Source organism: Geotrypetes seraphini, chromosome 3 (assembly GCF_902459505.1).
Source record: "Geotrypetes seraphini chromosome 3, aGeoSer1.1, whole genome shotgun sequence".
Taxonomy (NCBI): Eukaryota; Metazoa; Chordata; class Amphibia; order Gymnophiona; family Dermophiidae; genus Geotrypetes; species Geotrypetes seraphini.
In genome coordinates, this window is record NC_047086.1 from 305,644,686 (window position 1) to 305,662,906 (window position 18,221).

At 40.2% G+C, this 18,221-nt stretch overlaps 1 protein-coding gene across 1 annotated transcript in view; it reads right to left on the reverse strand.

The window, feature by feature from the left end:
* The window catches only part of ACTR2 (actin related protein 2), a 104,326-nt gene that overhangs the window by 42,104 nt on the left and 44,001 nt on the right, over positions 1 to 18,221 (reverse strand). The window contains exons 5-7 of the mRNA XM_033939817.1: positions 17,017 to 17,153; positions 6,521 to 6,670; positions 3,028 to 3,173 (exon numbers count right to left, since the gene is read on the reverse strand). Coding sequence (XP_033795708.1) covers positions 3,028 to 3,173; positions 6,521 to 6,670; positions 17,017 to 17,153 — 433 coding nt within the window. The remainder of the gene's footprint in view (positions 1 to 3,027; positions 3,174 to 6,520; positions 6,671 to 17,016; positions 17,154 to 18,221) is intronic.

The following is an 18,221-nucleotide window of genomic DNA, read 5'->3' on the forward strand; positions in this document are numbered from 1 at the left end:
AGCAAAGAATACTGTTAGTGTAAGTTAGAGACTCTTCCTGCTTTTGGTCTACCATTGAGAGGGGGAGATGCCTGAAGGAGGCACTGGGAAAGGAATGAGGAAGGAAAGAGTAGACAAAAGCATTGAGAACTGAGAGACATGGGTTTTGAGGGGAAGGAAGACTGAGGGAAGAAATATGGAATGTAAAAGTGATAATTGAGTTGAAGTGAATGCAAGCAGGGGGTCATGGGCTGTGAGATACAAAACTTTGAAGTGGGTAAGGAATGCACTGATAAAAGAAACAGATGAGGACAGGGAGAGGACCTGTGTGGGGTTCATAGAAGAGGGAGGTTTCTCAGAAAAGAGAGGATTAGGATGGAGGGTTGGAAGTGGCAGGAGAAATGAAAGTATGAAGAAAAAAAAAAAAAAATCAAGAACAAGCGAAGAAAATAATTTTTGGAGGCATGGTTCAAATCCATCATAAGAACAAAACATAAGAATAGCCCTACTGGGTCAGACCAGACAAGTGTAAAAGGGAAAGCAAAGCTGCCATTAAAAACAACAACCTGAAAATAAAATTTGAAAGTTAGCCATGCTTATTCAAAAGAACAAAATATTAAAAACAGTATAGTGCCTCATAGAGATATGGTAAGCACTAGAGTACATGAATGTTCAAACTGTCTAACTTTTTTCTGAGTTCTAAGCTACTCTCTCCCAGAACTAATGGATAACATCACCTATTTGTATGGCTGTTTCATCCTACTTTTTGGCAGAGTAGCTGTTTTATTGTTCCTTGCTATTTGTCCTCTTTTCAAAATAAGAAGTTTAGATAAAATAAAACAAGTAATGTTTGCACTTTCTGAAGATCAGCCTCAAGAATTAACAACAAGCAGATGTAGCTTATAAAGCAGCATATAAACAGGATGGAGTCAGTCCAGAGTGCAGCTTCTAAAAATGGTCAATGGTCTTAGTCATAAAACATATGGGGGATAGACTAAGATCTCAATATGTATCCTTTGAAAAAAAAAAGTGTTCTCCAATCCGTCTGGTAATATAACGATCTTTATTGTTCAAACATCAAAACAATACATTCACCAACTCAATGACTCGACATGTACATGTTTCGGCCATCAGGCCTGCCTCAAGAGTCTTAAAAATTGCGAATGATAACATGCGAATTATGCAGATTTGACCAAGAACCAATCAAAATGGAGTATCATCTGTATGTTTGGTTGAAGTAAGTTGCTTCTGGTCCTAGGAACTGGTCTGGCTTCTTTACAAGGTTCCCTCTCCAGCTTGGGAGAGGGAACCTTGTAAAGAAGCCAGACCAGTTCCTAGGACCAGAAGCAACTTTCAACCAAACATACAGATGATACTCCAAGCTGGAGAGGGAACCTTGTAAAGAAGCCAGACCAATTCCTAGGACCAGAAGCAACTTACTTCAACCAAACATACAGATGATACTCCAAGCTGGAGAGGAAACCTTGTAAAGAAGCCAGACCAATTCCTAGGACCAGAAGCAACTTACTTCAACCAAATATACAGATGATACTCCATTTTGATTGGTTCTTGGTCAAATCTGCATAATTCGCATGTTATCATTCGCGATTTTTAAGACTCCTGAGGCAGGCCTGGTGGCCAAAACATGTACATGTCGAATCATTGAGTTGGTGAATGTATCGTTTTGATGTTTGAACAATAAAGATTGTCATATTACCAGACGGATTGGAGGACACTTATTTGTTGCACATCATTCCTATCTGGACAATTCCACTCTGGTTCCTGCATATTTGTATTTGTGGTATTGTTTTCCCGTTTTTTCGTCCTTTGAAAGAAAGGCAAGAAGGGGGGGAGGGGGGAGAGGCATTTAAATATTTCTGTGGCATAAGCACACAGAAGGGTCTCTCAACTGAAAGGAAGTTGGGTCACAGGCTAAAGATGAAAGTGGACAGACTCAGGAGTATTCTAAGAAAATATTTCATTATGAACAAAGTGGTGGACGTGTGGAATAGATTCCCAGTGGTGGTGTTAGACATGAAAACTTTATCTGAACTCAAGAAAACATGGGGCAAGCACAGAAGATCTCTGAAGGTAAGGAAATGATTGTAGTTATGAACAGGCAGGCTAGAGCCACAAGAAACGTATCTGTCATTTTCCATGTTTCTATGATGATGGAGGTCTTTTTTGACTACATTTCCCATGTTGTTGATGCTACTATGAGTCTCCTGCAAACCTTGTTAAGTTCATCAACATCCTCTCATCGTATGTAATTGATAATCAAGATTCAGTTCTGTTATAACTTTCACATATAGTTCTTACCTTAAGTTTCAACTATGTAAAATACTGCTACTGTGGGTATAAGCTTGATTTAAAGAAAATATTTTTTCTAGACTGAATTCTGTCATCCTCCAAAATACACATATTTTACAAGGTTGAACCTTTTTTGTAATAGAAATATCTGAAATGTTAAGAAAGCACTGGTAAGAAAAATCATAGAAAATATGAAACTAGAACTGCTATTGAAAATAAATCCACAACAGGAGTTAACTGTACTTCAGACTCCTCAGTCCTACCAGCAGATTGTAAACCAGCTTGGACATCCATATTCATAACACACACACATACATGCAAAAAATACTTTGGGGGGGGCTGTATTATATAAATAGTACTGTACACCTACTTATATCTTTAAATGGCTCCCCTATTCTTTCCAGAAAGATGGACAAATGCTGCCGCCACACTGCAGTACTTTTTGGAAAGTACAGTAGAATATTGATTACAACCAAAGCTCCCTCTAAAGACTGGCCGGGTGCATTCAAATTTTTTCTCATGTGACAAGTTCTAAAAAACCAAAAATTTTCCAGATTTGCAAACATTTTGTGAGTGAAATGTAAAATCTGTGAGCAACACTACTAGAATTTATGAGGGATTGCTCATGAGCTCAACTTAGATGGAACAGATTACACCCCAACCAAAGCCTAGAAAAAATGTACTACTAAACAAGATATATAACTTTGCAATATATTTTTAAACATTGTGCACCCTTACCTAGTATCAATGTCAGCAGCTTGAATAGTATTAAAAAGTAACTCTGCAACACCAACACCTTCCACGTTGATCAAATGAGGTTGAAACAAAGCTTCTGGTGCCTCAAAACGTTCTCCGCCAACTTTAATAACTCTACCATCGGGCAGCTGCAAAAGAGAAGGTTTGATCTTGAAACTCAACTGTTCCTCTACAACAGGCTACAATAATTATTTAGAATAAAATGTTAAGAGTATCTTTCAAACAGCTGTAGCATTTTTATGGCACGAAACGAGCATCTCTCAAACTTTTTAACAGGCAATTTAAGGTTGTCTCCTCACAATCATAATAGATTTTTTTTTACCAAACCTTGTGTGACTGCTGCCCTCACCCAACTGAGAATCTCTATAGAGTATATAATGCTAACAAACAATACTGTGGATTTTTTTTTTTTTATTGTAAGCAGCTTAATATTTAGGTGAATAATAAATGTTTTAAATAAATACTGTACACTATACATATTATATTTGTAAAAAAAAAATAATTATAATAATTCTATTGGCGAGAAGGCTTAAGATACCAAGAACAAAAGAAAGTCATTTTTAATTAAATTTTCCCAGTAGATGCTATAAGTTTTAGAATAAAGATTCCTCAAACTGCCTGGTAGAAACTGACATTTATGAGTTGAGAAGTATGAAATATCAAGCCTATGGTTTAAAATATGTAGAAAACCATTTTCAAAACCACAACACAAGAGAGCAGTATCCTTTTATTGGGCTTGGTGTAATTTCAAGAGCTCAGTGTATTCGAGGAAAGAAAGAAGCCACTGGAATTCAAGACCATGTCAACATGATTGAGAACCAGGAGCTCAGAGTGCATAATGAAAGGTTCATACAGAGGTGCAAAAATAAAGAGCAGGGGTAGCAACGGTTACACAGATAAGAGTTAAAAGTGACTGAATGGGAAGGGGGGAGTTAGAAGATTAACAAATGAGGGATCAAATATAGAGATGAAGTCAAGGGGTATGAAGCATTTAGTAAATGGAACAGAGGGGCCTGGAGATTATAGTGTCAAGGATATGATTGTACAAGGAATAATCCAGATGATCAAGAGACATGAATCAGAGATGGAGAGGAAATTGGCAGCTAGAGTTGGTAATCAACAGAATATTAATCTCTGGACAACAGACTGAATCAATTCATCATGAGAGACCTGGAGGAGAAATGAGAGGAATGGCTTGGAAAGACCAGTAGATGAGGTGGCCTTCTGTTTTTTAATAATTTTATTTGGCAGGAGCTCTTGGAAACAGCTGACCTGCTGCAGCTATCTAGAGAAAGAAGTTTATTTCACTTGCTTAATCGCCTCACATATACTCCTCCAAGCAGTGTATGTAACCTGAAGCTCTTCTATCCTGCCCAAGGGGGGGTCCAAGTCTTGCCAAATAAAATTCCTTAAGAAACAGAAGCCTTACTGGTGACAGTAAGGTTAAAGCTAGAAATGGAGACTGTAGTTTGCATAATCTTGAAGATTATTACATTAAGATGTGTGCCAAAACATACAAGTACAGAAGGGGAAAGGGTGGATTTAAAGGGGGTAATTTTATTCTTTAAGATTAAGATAGCCTCATAGAAAGTTCAAGTTTCGAATGTGTCTTTGTAGAACCAACACTTTTAATGCTCCCTTAAATTTGTTAAGGATCCTTTCTTCCCTAATATAACCTGATAAAGAGTTCCATATTTGTAGAGCTGTGACCGAAAAAACTAGTATCATGTCTTGTATAAATTATTCTCAAAGTCAGAATAGAAAGAAGATTTTTGTCCTCCGATCTTAAAGTTCTTATGGGAGTATAAGGTATTAGGTATCTTTCTAGGAATATTGGTACTTTATCTGTTAATATTTTGAATGTTAACAATGTTATCTTGTACGTGATTGTATATATTATAGGTAGCCAATGAGCTTTCTGGAGGAGAGGTGTTACAAGATCATATTTTTTTCTTATTAGTGATGATTTTTATTGCGCCGTTTTCGATTATTTGTAAACGTCGTAATTCTTTTAGAGTAATTCCTTTATATAAGGAGTTGCAGTAATCCAGCTTGGATATTATCAAACAATGTTTTAATGAGTGCAATGAAGCCGTGTCAGGGATCCTATTATGGAACAGTTTTTAAGACAACAACAAAATCCTTAGTGCTGCAGCTGCTTCTTTATTTTACCTTTACTCACTTGACTTTTTTCCAAAGCTAAAAAATTACTATTTGTTAACTAAACATATTTTGCTTAAACTGGATAGAACTTGCTTTTCCACTAGAAATAAGCTGCAGGAAAAAAAAATGTTTAGCCATTTAATATAATGGAAAGTATTTTCATAGCAGCACTACATAAATTAAGGGCTCCTTTTACTGAGCTGTGATAGCGTTTTTAGCATGCGCAGAATATTAGCGCGTGCTAACCCCGCGCTACGCGGCTAGAACTAACGTCAGATCAATGGTGGCGTTAACGTCTAGTGTGTGGGGCAATATAGCGCATGCTAAAACCGCTATCACAGCTTAGTAAAAGGAGCCCTAAGTTTGAATCGAATTTAACCCTAAATAATTTACAAGCTATAAAACTGATATAATAGGGAGTTAATATAAATGCACTGCTGAGTTGGGGTGTGTGTGCACATTTTTGTGCGTAGGGTTTTGCAACCAATGCAAGAAACGCTTTTGCACACAAAAAGGGTGTGTCTGTGTCTTAATCCTATGTTAGTGAAAGTATCCCAGTATTGAGCAATCTCCTTCGGTTGTGTCTAAGAAGGGGTAATTTGTATTCTGTTTGGCACTCCTACTCATTCTGGAACGTTGGCATCTATGTTAGGTATTACCCCTCAATGCAGGTTACTATGCTTAAACTTTTATTTATTTATTTTAAACATGCTGGGAATTTAATTCTGAACCAAAATATAATATAGTGCTAGGATTTGTACAGGCTTCAGTGACAGCTTTATAAGCTAGCAGAATTTACTTTTAAGTGCTTTCCAAGCCCAACAGAAGAGGCTGAATATTAAAAAGTGCCTCTGTAGTCAGCAATTAATATTCATTTATTCCCTACATCTCAGCAATGACTGGTCCTTTGTCAGTGAAAGAACCAATCCCAGTTCAGTTTAGTTTTCAATACTGAATGGTGACAGGACCCTTCATTGACAAGAGACCACTCATTGCTGAGATACAGCAAATAAAGTGTGTGTGCTTGTTACTGTGGCTTTGTACATACACTTTTTTTGTCTGTGCATTTTTTACACAATGCAATAATGTGCATGCTATTAATTTACTACATTGGAAGTATTTTTAGGCATGCATTAACTGCACTGATTTCATAGCAGATTCTTAACATTGGCCCCTGCAAGAAAGAGTAAAACTAGTTGCTTATTACATTCAAGTATTTAGAACACGAAAGTACTGTAATTCAAACACAAAACACAATTTTTATTTTTATTTTTTTTAATTAAAGCACACAAAAAGAATACCATGTACTTACCGTGTATGACTCGACTAACACTGTGGTTTCTAAGGCCAGTTTCTGTTCCTGTTCAATATTATATCCTACATAGCACAGCTTCTCTTTGATCATGCGAACCGTCTCAAAATCAGCTGAATGATTAAAGGCATATCCTCGGAGCAGAAGTAGCTGATGGAAAAGAAAAAGTGTACAGTTTTTGAATAACAGAAACTGGAGCATGGGCAACTTATTAAACCTGAAATCGGAACTAACTTAAAAACGAAGGTAACATAATTGAGTATAAAACTAGTTTATACCACAAGATAAAGAGATATCAACTGCATAATCCTGCAAAATAATTGGCCAGGCCCACATAAACTCCAGCAGTCGGACCTTCTGAAATTAGTCTTCAATATTCAGGGCTGGTGCCTGGACATGGCCCAGCACTGAATACTGGGGACTAAGCTAGCTGGTGACAGTAGGCATTTAAAAAATGTTGGCCTCCATCAGCTGAATATTGAGGGGTATCTGTCAAAAAGGCTCCCTCTCTCTTACGCCCCCACAGCTCACATCAGAGCCCCCCCCCCCCCCGAGGGTCTACTTTTCCTCCCTGGTGGTTCAGTAAGGCATTGGGGTCAACAGCAAAGCCTCCTCGCTCCTGCCCCTTGCAGCTGCTAAGAAAAAAATTGCTGTCACAATTTTTTGCAGCAGTTTCACAGTACCATCCATTGACAATTCAGATTCATTTTCAGAATTCCTGTGAAGATCTTTTTTTTTTTCCTTAGATAGTATGTAGTACAACTTATTTACAGAGGGAAAAGCAGACTCCAGTATCTTCAATACTTTAAGCAAATATTTCTTGGAAGTAGTAGGACCACTAGGAAACAGCAATTACAACATGATCCAGTACAAATTAGAAGTAGGAACATCAAAAGTGAAGAGAACCACAACGACAACGCTCAACTTCAAGAAAGGGAACTACGATGCTATGAGAAAAATGGTGAGAAAGAATCTCAGAAATAGCTCAAAAAGGATGGAGACCGTAGAGAAAGCCTGGTCTCTATTCAAGGACATGGTGCAAGAAGCACAAAATCTGTACATCCCCAGGTTTAGGAAAGGGTGCAAAAAAAACTGAACAAAAGACCCGGTATGGATAACAAATGAAGTGAAGAAAGTATTAAGTGAAAAGAAAAAATCGTTCCGAAAGTGGAAGAAGGACCAAACCGGGGAGAACTGGAAGGAACACAAAAAACATCAAAAGGAATGTCACCGAGTGGTTAGGAAAGCAAAAAGGGAATACAAAGAGAGGCTGGCTGGGGAAGCAAGAAACTTCAAAACGTTCTTCAGATACGTGAAAGGGAAGCAACCGGTGAGGGAGGAAGTAGGACCGTTGGATGATGGAGACAGAAAGGGAGTGGTAAAGGAGGAAAAAGAGGTAGCAGACAGGTAGCAGAAGAGAGTTCTTCTCGTCAGTCTTCACAAGCGAGGACACATCAAATGTGCCAGAACCTGGAAAATAGAAAATGTCACACCTATCTTTAAAAAGGGATCAAAGGGTGACCCGGGGAACTACAGGCCGGTAAGCTTGACTTCAGTTCCGGGCAAGATGGCAGAAGCACTGATAAAGGACAGCATCTGTAAGCACATAGAAAAAAATGGAAAAATGAAGGCAAGCCAGCATGGCTTCTGCAAGGGAAGATCGTGTCAAACTAACTTACTGCACTCCTTTGAAGGGATAAACAGCCAGATGGACAAAGGGGAACCCATTGATATCATTTATCTCGACTTCCAAAAAGCCTTTGACGAGCGGCTACTTAAGAAGCTGTGGAACCACGGAGTGGAGGGGGGACGTGCACAGATGGATTAAGCACTGGTTGGCGGGCAGAAAGCAAAGGGTTGGAGTAAAGGGCCACTACTCAGACTGGAGGAGGGTTACGAGCGGTGTTCCGCAGCGATCGGTACTCGAACCGCTATTGTTCAATGTATTTATAAACGACCTAGAAATGGGGACGAAGTGTAAAGTTATAAAATTTGCAGATGACACTAAACTCTGTAACAGGGTCAGAACTGCAGAAGAATGTGAAGACCTACAAAGGGACCTAAACAAACTGGAGGAGTGAGCAAATAAGTGACAAATGAACTTTAACATAGAGAAATGCAAGGTCATGGATTTAGGGAAAAAGAACCCGATGTTCAGCTACAAAATGGGGGGATCAGTGCTAGGGATAAGTAACCTTGAAAAAGGACTTGGGTGTGCTGGTGGATACAACAATGAAACCAGCGGCACAATGTGCAGCAGCCTCAAAGAAAGCGAATAGAATGTTGGGCATTATTAAGAAGGGTATTACAACCAGGACGAAGGAAGTGATCATGCCGCTGTATCGTGCAATGGTGCGCCCGCATCTGGAGTACTGTGTCCAATACTGGTCACCGTACCTCAAGAAGGACATGGCGATACTTGAGAGGGTTCAGAGAAGAGCGACAAAACTGATAAAAAGGTATGGAAAACCTTTCATAAGCTGAAAGATTAGAAAGGCTGGGGCTCTTCTCCCTGGAAAAGCAGAGACTCAGAGGAGACATGATAGAGACTTTCAAGATCATGAAGGGCATAGAGAAGGTAGAAAGGGACAGATTCTTCAGCCTATTGGGAACCACAAGAACAAGGGGGCACTCGGAGAAATTGAAAGGGGACAGGATTTAGAACAAATGCTAGGAAATTCTTTTTCACTCAGAGGGTGGTGGACACCTGGAATGCGCTTCCGGAGGTTGTGATAAGGCAGAGTACATTAAGGGGGTTCAAAGAAGGATTGGATAAATTCCTGAAGGATACGGGGATTAAGGGATACAGATAGGGGTAGGGATAGGTTATGAAAGGGTATAGATAGAAGGATAAAGGGGACTAAAGGGTTGAGACAAGGATCACCTTACAGGTCATGGACCTGATGGGCCGCCGCAGGAGCAGACTGCTGGGCGTGATGGACCTTCGGGTCTGACCCAGCGGAGGCAACTTCTTATGTTCTTATGTAAATCTCTTGGGGCAAATAAGGGAGATTCTAGAAAATGAAAACCCTAAGGTTCAAATATCATGCCCCATTCTCTAATCTACAATATCCATGTTTGACATATGTTTGTAGAAAACTGCACAGAGGTACCAGCTAACACTTCTACCTCACTTGTGGAGGCCCACTAACTTCAGGGCCTAACCCTGATAAATGTACTCACTCTTCCTCCAGAATCAAGTCACCGAGTCTGTATTCCTGTGCACTTCCACATAATTCTTAGCGACTTCAGCAATGCAAAAAGGTTCCTCTCCGATAATGGCAAGCTAGCTTTCAAACCATGCCACATCAACTCCTCCAATTCCAGGAATGCTTCAAAGGGTACAGGTGGGGTAGGGTGATCCATAAGACTATGGTACAGAACATGCCTCCCACAAGTCTGAATATGTTCTAACTCATGCAGATAAGATATGGTTAAAAATATGAAGCACTTTGGGACAAATTTAGAGGTTGCTCATGGTCCTACAATATCCTCATAACGCAACTGGCTATTCATAACAAGTTTCAAGTTTATTAGGATTTTATATACCGCCTATCAAAGTTATCTAAGCGGTTTTAACAATCAGGTACTCAAGGATTTTCCCTATCTGTCCCGGTGGGCTCACAATCTATCTAATGTACCTGGGGCTATGGAGGACTGAGTAACTTGCCCAGGGTCACAAGGAGCAGTGCGGGGTTTGAACCCACAACCCCAGGGTGCAGAGGCTGTAGATCTAACCCCTGTGCCACACACTCCTCCAATGTAGTAATGTGGTTAGAAACTGTTACTTAATATTGGTTCAATACTAAATAGCTAGTCTGTAAAACTATTGTTATTGACAACAGTTTTATTGCTATTTGAACAACAAAAACTTAGTACTAGCACTGCTGCAAAGCAGAAAAGTTAGTTTAGTGATAAATAAGCAGTTGAAAATTGAGTTGATGTCATATTTTAGGATAAACTAAGAGTGTCAAAGACGCAGTGCTGAAGTATGGCTGCTAAGGAAGGACACTGATGAACAATCTAGTTCATGTCTTCCAACCAATGGGGATGTTCTTCGACTGATGATGTACACACTGACAAAAAGGCTGCTTTGAAAAAAGCAGTTCATCTTGTCATACCCAAGGTCTTGGAAATTTGGCAGCATGCAAGAATACCACAATAGTGAACAGTCTCAGGAATTCGCTCATCGATGAAGCTTTATGATGAACATGAGAAGCTAAAAAAGAATCAGCACAGATGCAACAAACATGATCTGGGAATCAAGAAGCCTTCAAAGAATGTCTCATCCATGTTGCTACCAGTGATGCGTTAGTCACAATGAAAATCAAAGAGACAATTTCTAATCATGCAGAGAGTAAGATGTTTCATCATACAGCATAGTCAGCATTGACACTGTATTTGCAAAGGATGATAAAAAGAGCACAAGAAAAAAAGATTTAGCAAGTTTGCAGCCAAAGTAGAGACAGAAAATGTCATTGTCAGTAGTTCTACATAGCCAACTGCTACTTCTCTCCCTCTGACTAGTGGATTATTCAATTCCAAAAATATTAATGAAGTTGACTCTAGGTTGTTCAAATTCAATTGCTGATTTTGAAGTCAGCAGAACCCCTTGTTCCAGTTCTCAATCAAAACAGCCAAAAGGTAAACATCCTTGTACATTCTGAAATTGCCAGAACATTAGATCGTGTTAATTTGCCAGAGAGGGGTGCCACATTTGTCATTGGTGATGTTGCCAAAGCAGTTGGCTCATTCTGACATTCATAGTGCAAGAACCGTGAGGAGGAAGCCACTCTGAAGGATGAATTCTTTGACGAAACAGAAACTCCTTTACTGCTACATTGGGATGGAAAACTCCTCCTGGACATTACTGGAAGTAAAGAAATGGTCAACAGAATTGCAGTACTTGTCCCTGGCAAATGAGAAGATAGGTTACTTGGAGTTCCAAAAACTGGCCAGTTTTTGGAACTCCAAGCAAGCTGAAGCCTGTTTCACAATACTGAGTGAGTGGAGTCTTCCGAGGTGAGCCCGGGAACTGGTGTTTGATACCACATTGCGAATAATACAGACCTGAAGAATGGTGCATGCACCTTCAATGAATCATCAGTAGGACAAGAGTTAGCATGGCTTCCCTGTTGACATCATATGATGGAACTGGTGTTTGGTGTCTTCACCCAACTGTTTTGACTTAGTGGAGAATCAGATGTTGACCACAGATAGACCAGAATTCATATGAGGTTGCTTCAGGCAATATGTTTGATGCAGACACATCAGTCTCTCAGAACGAAATTGCAACTTTCTGCAGAACAGCCTTAAATGGATCACATCCAAGGATGACTACAAAGGAGCTTCTTGAGCTCTCTTTAATTTTTCTTAGCAGCTGCCCAGATGCAGATAAAGTGAAGCCATCATGTCAAGGACCCAAGGCCTTCCACCATGTACAATGGATAGCGAAGGCCATCTACAGGATTAAAACATTTCTGTTCCAGCAGCAGTTAATGCCAAAAAAGGTCAGCACAACAAGGAACCAACTCTCATTGTTAGACTCATCTACATCCGCTACTGGCATGAAACGCCTCTTCCTGCAAAAGCACCATTCAATGACTTACTTCTGCTTTCAGAACTCCAGAAATATCCAAACAAGGCTGTTGCCAAGGCTGCGCCAGCAACATTCACCAGACATATGTAGTACTTGTCAGAAATTTTGGCAGGTCTGGCCTTTTTTGATGACAGACTAAGCAATGAAGTAACATCCAAGATAGTGGCAAACCTTCAGCTTCCACAATCCACAAGTTCAGTAAAGTGTACCGACTGCCCTCCCAAGTTGTTTGGTCTCATTGGCCTGGCATCACATATAACAAAGGGAACTTGTGTCTTCTTTGGTGTTCTTGACACAAATGGCTCAACAATTTCTGGTTAAAGATCCTGCAAAATGAGGAGATGATCCAAACTACCAGTATTTGAAGCAGTCAGTAGTCAATGACTCTGCTGAAAGAACAATTGCCTTAATGCAGCAGTTTAATTCAAGTCTCACAAAGAATAAGGAGCAGAAGCAGCTCCTCCTTCACCTTGTTGCTCAATACAACTTGCTCCAAAGCCACACTGATGAATACTGACTGAATGTAGAACTACCATTCAGCATTCGCACATAACATTTGTATTTACTGTGGAATAATGACAGAAATTACCAGTCATCACTGAACATTGAACAACGTATAATAAATCATTAGGCCAACAAGTCTATTTTCAGCTGTAAGTAACAGTGTGATTTTAACTTCTTTCCATGTGCATTTGCTCACAGTTCAGGTTTAGATGAAAAATATAAATTTTGTACTTGTATTTTATGAATTAAATTGTTGAGCGACCTCTAAATGTTCACCAAAAGGCTTATAATTTGGCATAATTAACAATAGCCAGACAGAGAACAAAAATAGACTTGTGGAGGTCATGTCCCTTGAACTTATTCTTTTTTGACCACCCTAAGCTGGCAACAATGTTTAATTCTCCATAGGAACCAGTACTCCCTTTCAGCTCCCAACAGCTTTGGGTAAGTTCACAGATGCAGCACACTGAACAGGGTATGCTTACTTGGCAGTAAGTGGTCTGCAGCAGAAATCCAGAAAAAAAATCCTATACCTTCCCCTTATGCTCTCCCAGTGACATTTCTTCCATACTTCTGTCTTTTGCCATCAGTTCTTCTACCTGCTTGGTCACCTTAAATCTCATAATATATGACTGATGTGAGCGAATAGGTAGTGATAGTGGACCATGATAAAGGGAACTCATGCACTCTCTTTTCCCACCTCACTAGTATCATTACTTCTCTTCCTATTCTACCATTACATCAATTCCCTTCTCTTTTTTCCTACTTCCCACATTACCTTCAGTTGGCAAGAGTAATCAGAACAGAAGTGCTTCTCACCTGTTACTTCCTTGCCTCTGAAATCAAAACTGTGTGGGTTCCCATGGTCTTGCTAGACTTGCTGGCCTTATGCAGTTCTTACTTTATATAAGGAACCTGGCAAAAGTGGCCTAACAACATATTAAAATGTGCTCCTTGCCGACTCCTTTAGTTGGCCAGAGGCTAATGCATAAAGGATAGGTGAGTGCAGTGAAAAGAGTAAGAATATGTTGCTGAATACAGCAGTTGTGACCCATCTAAATCATTTTTCTCAAGCAGTGCAAATTTTGTAGCATACCTTTTGGCCATCTGTGCCCTAAGGTTCAAGGGGAGATCCGGGAAGCTACAGACTGGTGAGTCTGACCTCGATACCAAGAAAGATGGTAGAGGCGCTGATAAAGGACCGCATCATTGATCACCTTGAGGACACAATCTGATGAGGACCAGCCAGCATGGCTTCAGCAAAGGAAGATCTTGCTTGACGAACTTGCTGCACTTCTTCAAGGGAGTAAACAGGCAGATAGACAAGGGTGACCCGGTCGACATTGTATATCTGGATTTTCTGAAGGCATTCGACAAGGTTCTGCATGAACAACTACTTCGAAAAATTGCGAGCCAGGGAATCAAAGGTGAAATACTCACATGGATTAAAATCTGGCTGGTGGATAGGAAACAGAGAGTGGGGGTAAACAGACAATGCTCGGACTGGAAAAGCGTCACAAGTGGAGTGCCACAGGGTTCGGTGCTTGTACCCGAGCTGTTCAACATATTTATAAACAACCTGGAAATTGGTACGACGAGTGATGCGATTAAATTTGCAGACGATACGAAGTTATTCAGAGTAGTGAAGACACAGAAGGAATGCGAAAACCTGCAATATGACATAAACATGCTCGAGAAATGGGCATCAACATGGTAAATGATGATTAATAAGTGTAAAGTGATGCATGTCGGTAACAAAAATCTTATACATGAAAACAGGATATCCGGTGCAGTACTTGGAGAGACCTCCCAGGAAAGAGACTTGGGAGTACTGGTCAATAAGTCAATGAAGCCTTCCACGCAATGCATGGCGGCGAAAAGAGCGAACAGAATGCTAGGAATGATTAAGAAGGGGATCGGAGAAGGTTATCATGCCGCTGTACCGGGCCATGGTACGCCCTCACCTGGAATACTGTGTCCAGCACTGGTCGCTGTACATGAAGGACACAGTACTACTCGAAAGGGTCCAGAGAAGAGCGACTAAAATAGTTAAGGGGCTGGAGGAGTTGCCATACAGTGAGAGATTAGAGAAACTAGGCCTCTTCTCCCTTGAAAAGAGGGGACATGATCAAAACATTCAAGATAATAAAGGGAATAGACTTAGTACACAAAGACAGGTTGTTCACCTTCTCCAAGGTAGAGAGAACGAGAGGGCACTCTCTAAAGTTAAAAGGGGATAGATTCCGTACAAACGTAAGGAAGTTCTTCTTCACCCAGAGAGTGACAGAAAACTGGAACGCTCTTCCGGAGACTGTTATAGGAGAAAACACCCTCCAGGGATTCAAGACAAAGTTAGACAAGTTCCTGTTGAACCAGAACGTACGCAGGTAAGACTAGTCTCAATTAGGGTACTGGTCTTTGACCTAAGGGCCGCTGTGTGAGCAGACTGCTGGGCACGATGGACCACTGGTCTGACCCAGAAGCAGCAATTCTTATGTTCTATATTAGTTATACAATGGTCTAATACAGGGGTCCCCAAAGTCCCTCCTTGAGAGCCGAATCCAGTCGGGTTTTCAGGATTTCCCCAATGAATATGCATTGAAAGCAGTGCATGCACATAGATCTCATGCATATTCATTGGGGAAATCCTGAAAACCTGACTGGATTCGGCCCTCAAGGAGGGACTTTGGGGATCCCTGGTCTAATACATATGAGATCCTCAACAGAACAATGTCATTCTGCAATAAACTAATAGCTAATGTGTAAGCAAAACTGTATTAAAACTTTTTATATTACAAAAATGTCATAACTAAATCATTTTGCAAACCCCTTCTCCCAAAAAAACAAAAACCACCACACACAAAAACTAGTTAAGTCGTTTCACTAGTCCTAAATGCAAGTTTCACTTTAAGAAGGTGCCTCTGTACAAGAAACCAGATAATGGCTGGAAATACGAGGGTAAATCAAAAAGTAAAGGCAAAATACATTTAACGGCTTTAATAGAAGTAATTGTGAGCAATTGAACATATCACTTTTCCACATAGTCCCCATGAAAGATGACACATTTGTTATATCATTCAATTAGCTTCTTTTGGTTGCTCCCAAAGCCAGTTGACCACCACTTCCTTTTCTTCTTCATCAGAGGTGAATCTGCGACCTCACAGTGTCTCCTTCAGTGGACTGAAGATGTGATAATCGCTTGGTGCCAGATCCAGGCTGTAAGGAGCACGTGGAAAACATTCAAACTCAAACCTTGCACTGCCTCTTCTATCGCTGCTGCAGTATGAGGATGTACGTTATGGTGCAGCAAAACTTATTTTGGACAATATTCCTCTTCTTTTGCTGCAAATTGCAGATTTAAGTTCATTTTGCAGCAATGTACAGTAATTGTCATTGTTCACCGTTTGGCCGTGCGTTTAGAAATGCGCCAGAATATGCTCCTTCATGTTCCAAAAGAAGGTTAACATGATTTTCTTGGAGGAGGGCTGACATGTGAATTTCTTCTTCACTGGAGAAAATGGACGTCTACTCCATGTTTTGTCTTTTGCTCTCTGTGTCTTAATGATGCACCTGTGACAATTCTCTCCAGAACACTCAAATCTTCTTCATATCATCTCAGGAACTGGGTCACAACCTCCACACTCTGTTGCTTGTGCATATTAGTAAGCTATTTGGGAGCCCATCGTACACAGACCTTCCTGTATCCCAAGTCATTATGGCAAATGCAGGTTGATAGCTGATATCCAAATTTGCAGCCAACTGAGACACCATTCAATGTGCTCTCTGTTACACCTGTTCTTCTTGCTTTAACCTTTTAATCCACTCATAAACCTTTTGTTGATTCACGGAGCTAGGTCCATACTGAGTCAATATCTGATGGTGAATTTCCACAGGTTTCACTCCCTCTGCCCAAAAAAGCACACTACTGCAGATTGTTCTTTGATGGTGCAATCTTGCAATGGAGCATCCATGTTTCTGACCTCGTGGCTGCCACATGACTAAAGGCTGGTCAGAGCGCTGCACTGTGAGTGGATGAGCTAACCAACAGGCAATGTACGAGTACATATGTTGCATTTTGCTAGTTCTGTTTCAGTTATCGTGTATGTAACAATTACCTTTAATTTTTGATTTGTCCAGACCCTGCCAGTCATTTCCCTAGATCGATTTTAGTTAAATGAATCATTTTCTCTTCTCCCAAGACTAAAACAACCAACCTCCTGTCCCTCCCCAAAAAAGGAATAAAACCAATTACAGGATTCCTCACTTACCTGGGCATCTTCAACCACCATATTGCTGTTAACGACTTAGTATTGTATTGCATATGAAACTCTGCTGCTGTCAACCACCAGGTTAACATTTTGATTTTAAAGCTTAAAAAACATTTTCTATTTACCTTGATGAGGTATCGTGTAATATCTCTTCCAGCAATATCAAGTCTTCTGGTGAGATGAGGCAAGGAAAAGCCTTCATAGACAGGGCAAATATGAGTTACACCATCACCAGAATCCACCACTACACCAGTCAGCAAGCCTGTATGAAGCAATGCTAGAACTGTAAGCTAAATCAAGAACACACCAGAAAAAAAATTCAACATATTCCAACATGGATTTTGATGATAAATCTAAAGCTGTTACTTATATCATCACCAAAAATAATTATGAAACATACTAATTCCAAATTAGAGGATACACTTATAGAACTAGGGTGAAAAATTAAAATGCTGATTTTCAATTAAGGCCCATTCAACACTTCTAGTGCGCTCATAAAAAGCAAGATATTGACAAATTCCTCAACTGGAATCGACTGAAAAAATACTGGTAAATGACAAACATGAGAGGAGTTTCTGGACTTTTTATATGCACATGTTATGATATATTACCTTAGACTGTATGTATAATTTGATAATGATTTGATAACTTTATAGAGCATGTATAATTATTTTGTAACATTTAACTCTATATGAAATTCTATGTAACAATTTGTTGCCTGTAACCAGCCTAGAAAAAGAGATTAGGTAATTACCTTGCTAATATCTTTTCTTGTAGATAGGTATGTCATTCTGAACTGTAGGGTTTTCTCCCCATGCTCGCGAGCCACTCAGAAGGAAACTACTCTATCTAAAAGATCCACCGGATCCTGGCCAGCCTCTGATTCTGAGCCAGATGTGCTCTGGAAGCCCACTCACGCGCCTTCTGGTGCACTGCCAGACCAACCCTGGGATCCCATCTATCCAAATCTCTACATCAGATTAATAAATTCAGGAGAAAATGCTGTATTAGGCAGTTTGGAGTCCACTTCAGGTGACTCCACCTTGCATCTCTTGGGCTCCATGTCTTTCATGCTCCTAGGTAAACCACTATTCTGGGACTCTGGAAAAGATTTTCACCCAGCAGACAGGCCCTCCACTGTCTCCTTAGCCCTAGAGACCTGAAGGGAGGCTAAGCCCCAAGCTCCCATCCTCCATTATGCGCTGCGCGGCACGTGGCATTAGGGAACTCTTCTGGTGTCCATCCAGCACAAATATGGCATGAATTAGGGATAAAAAAGCCCAAGGACTCCATCCCTGCAAGTTTTAAAAGGTTCTGGAGAACTTTGAAG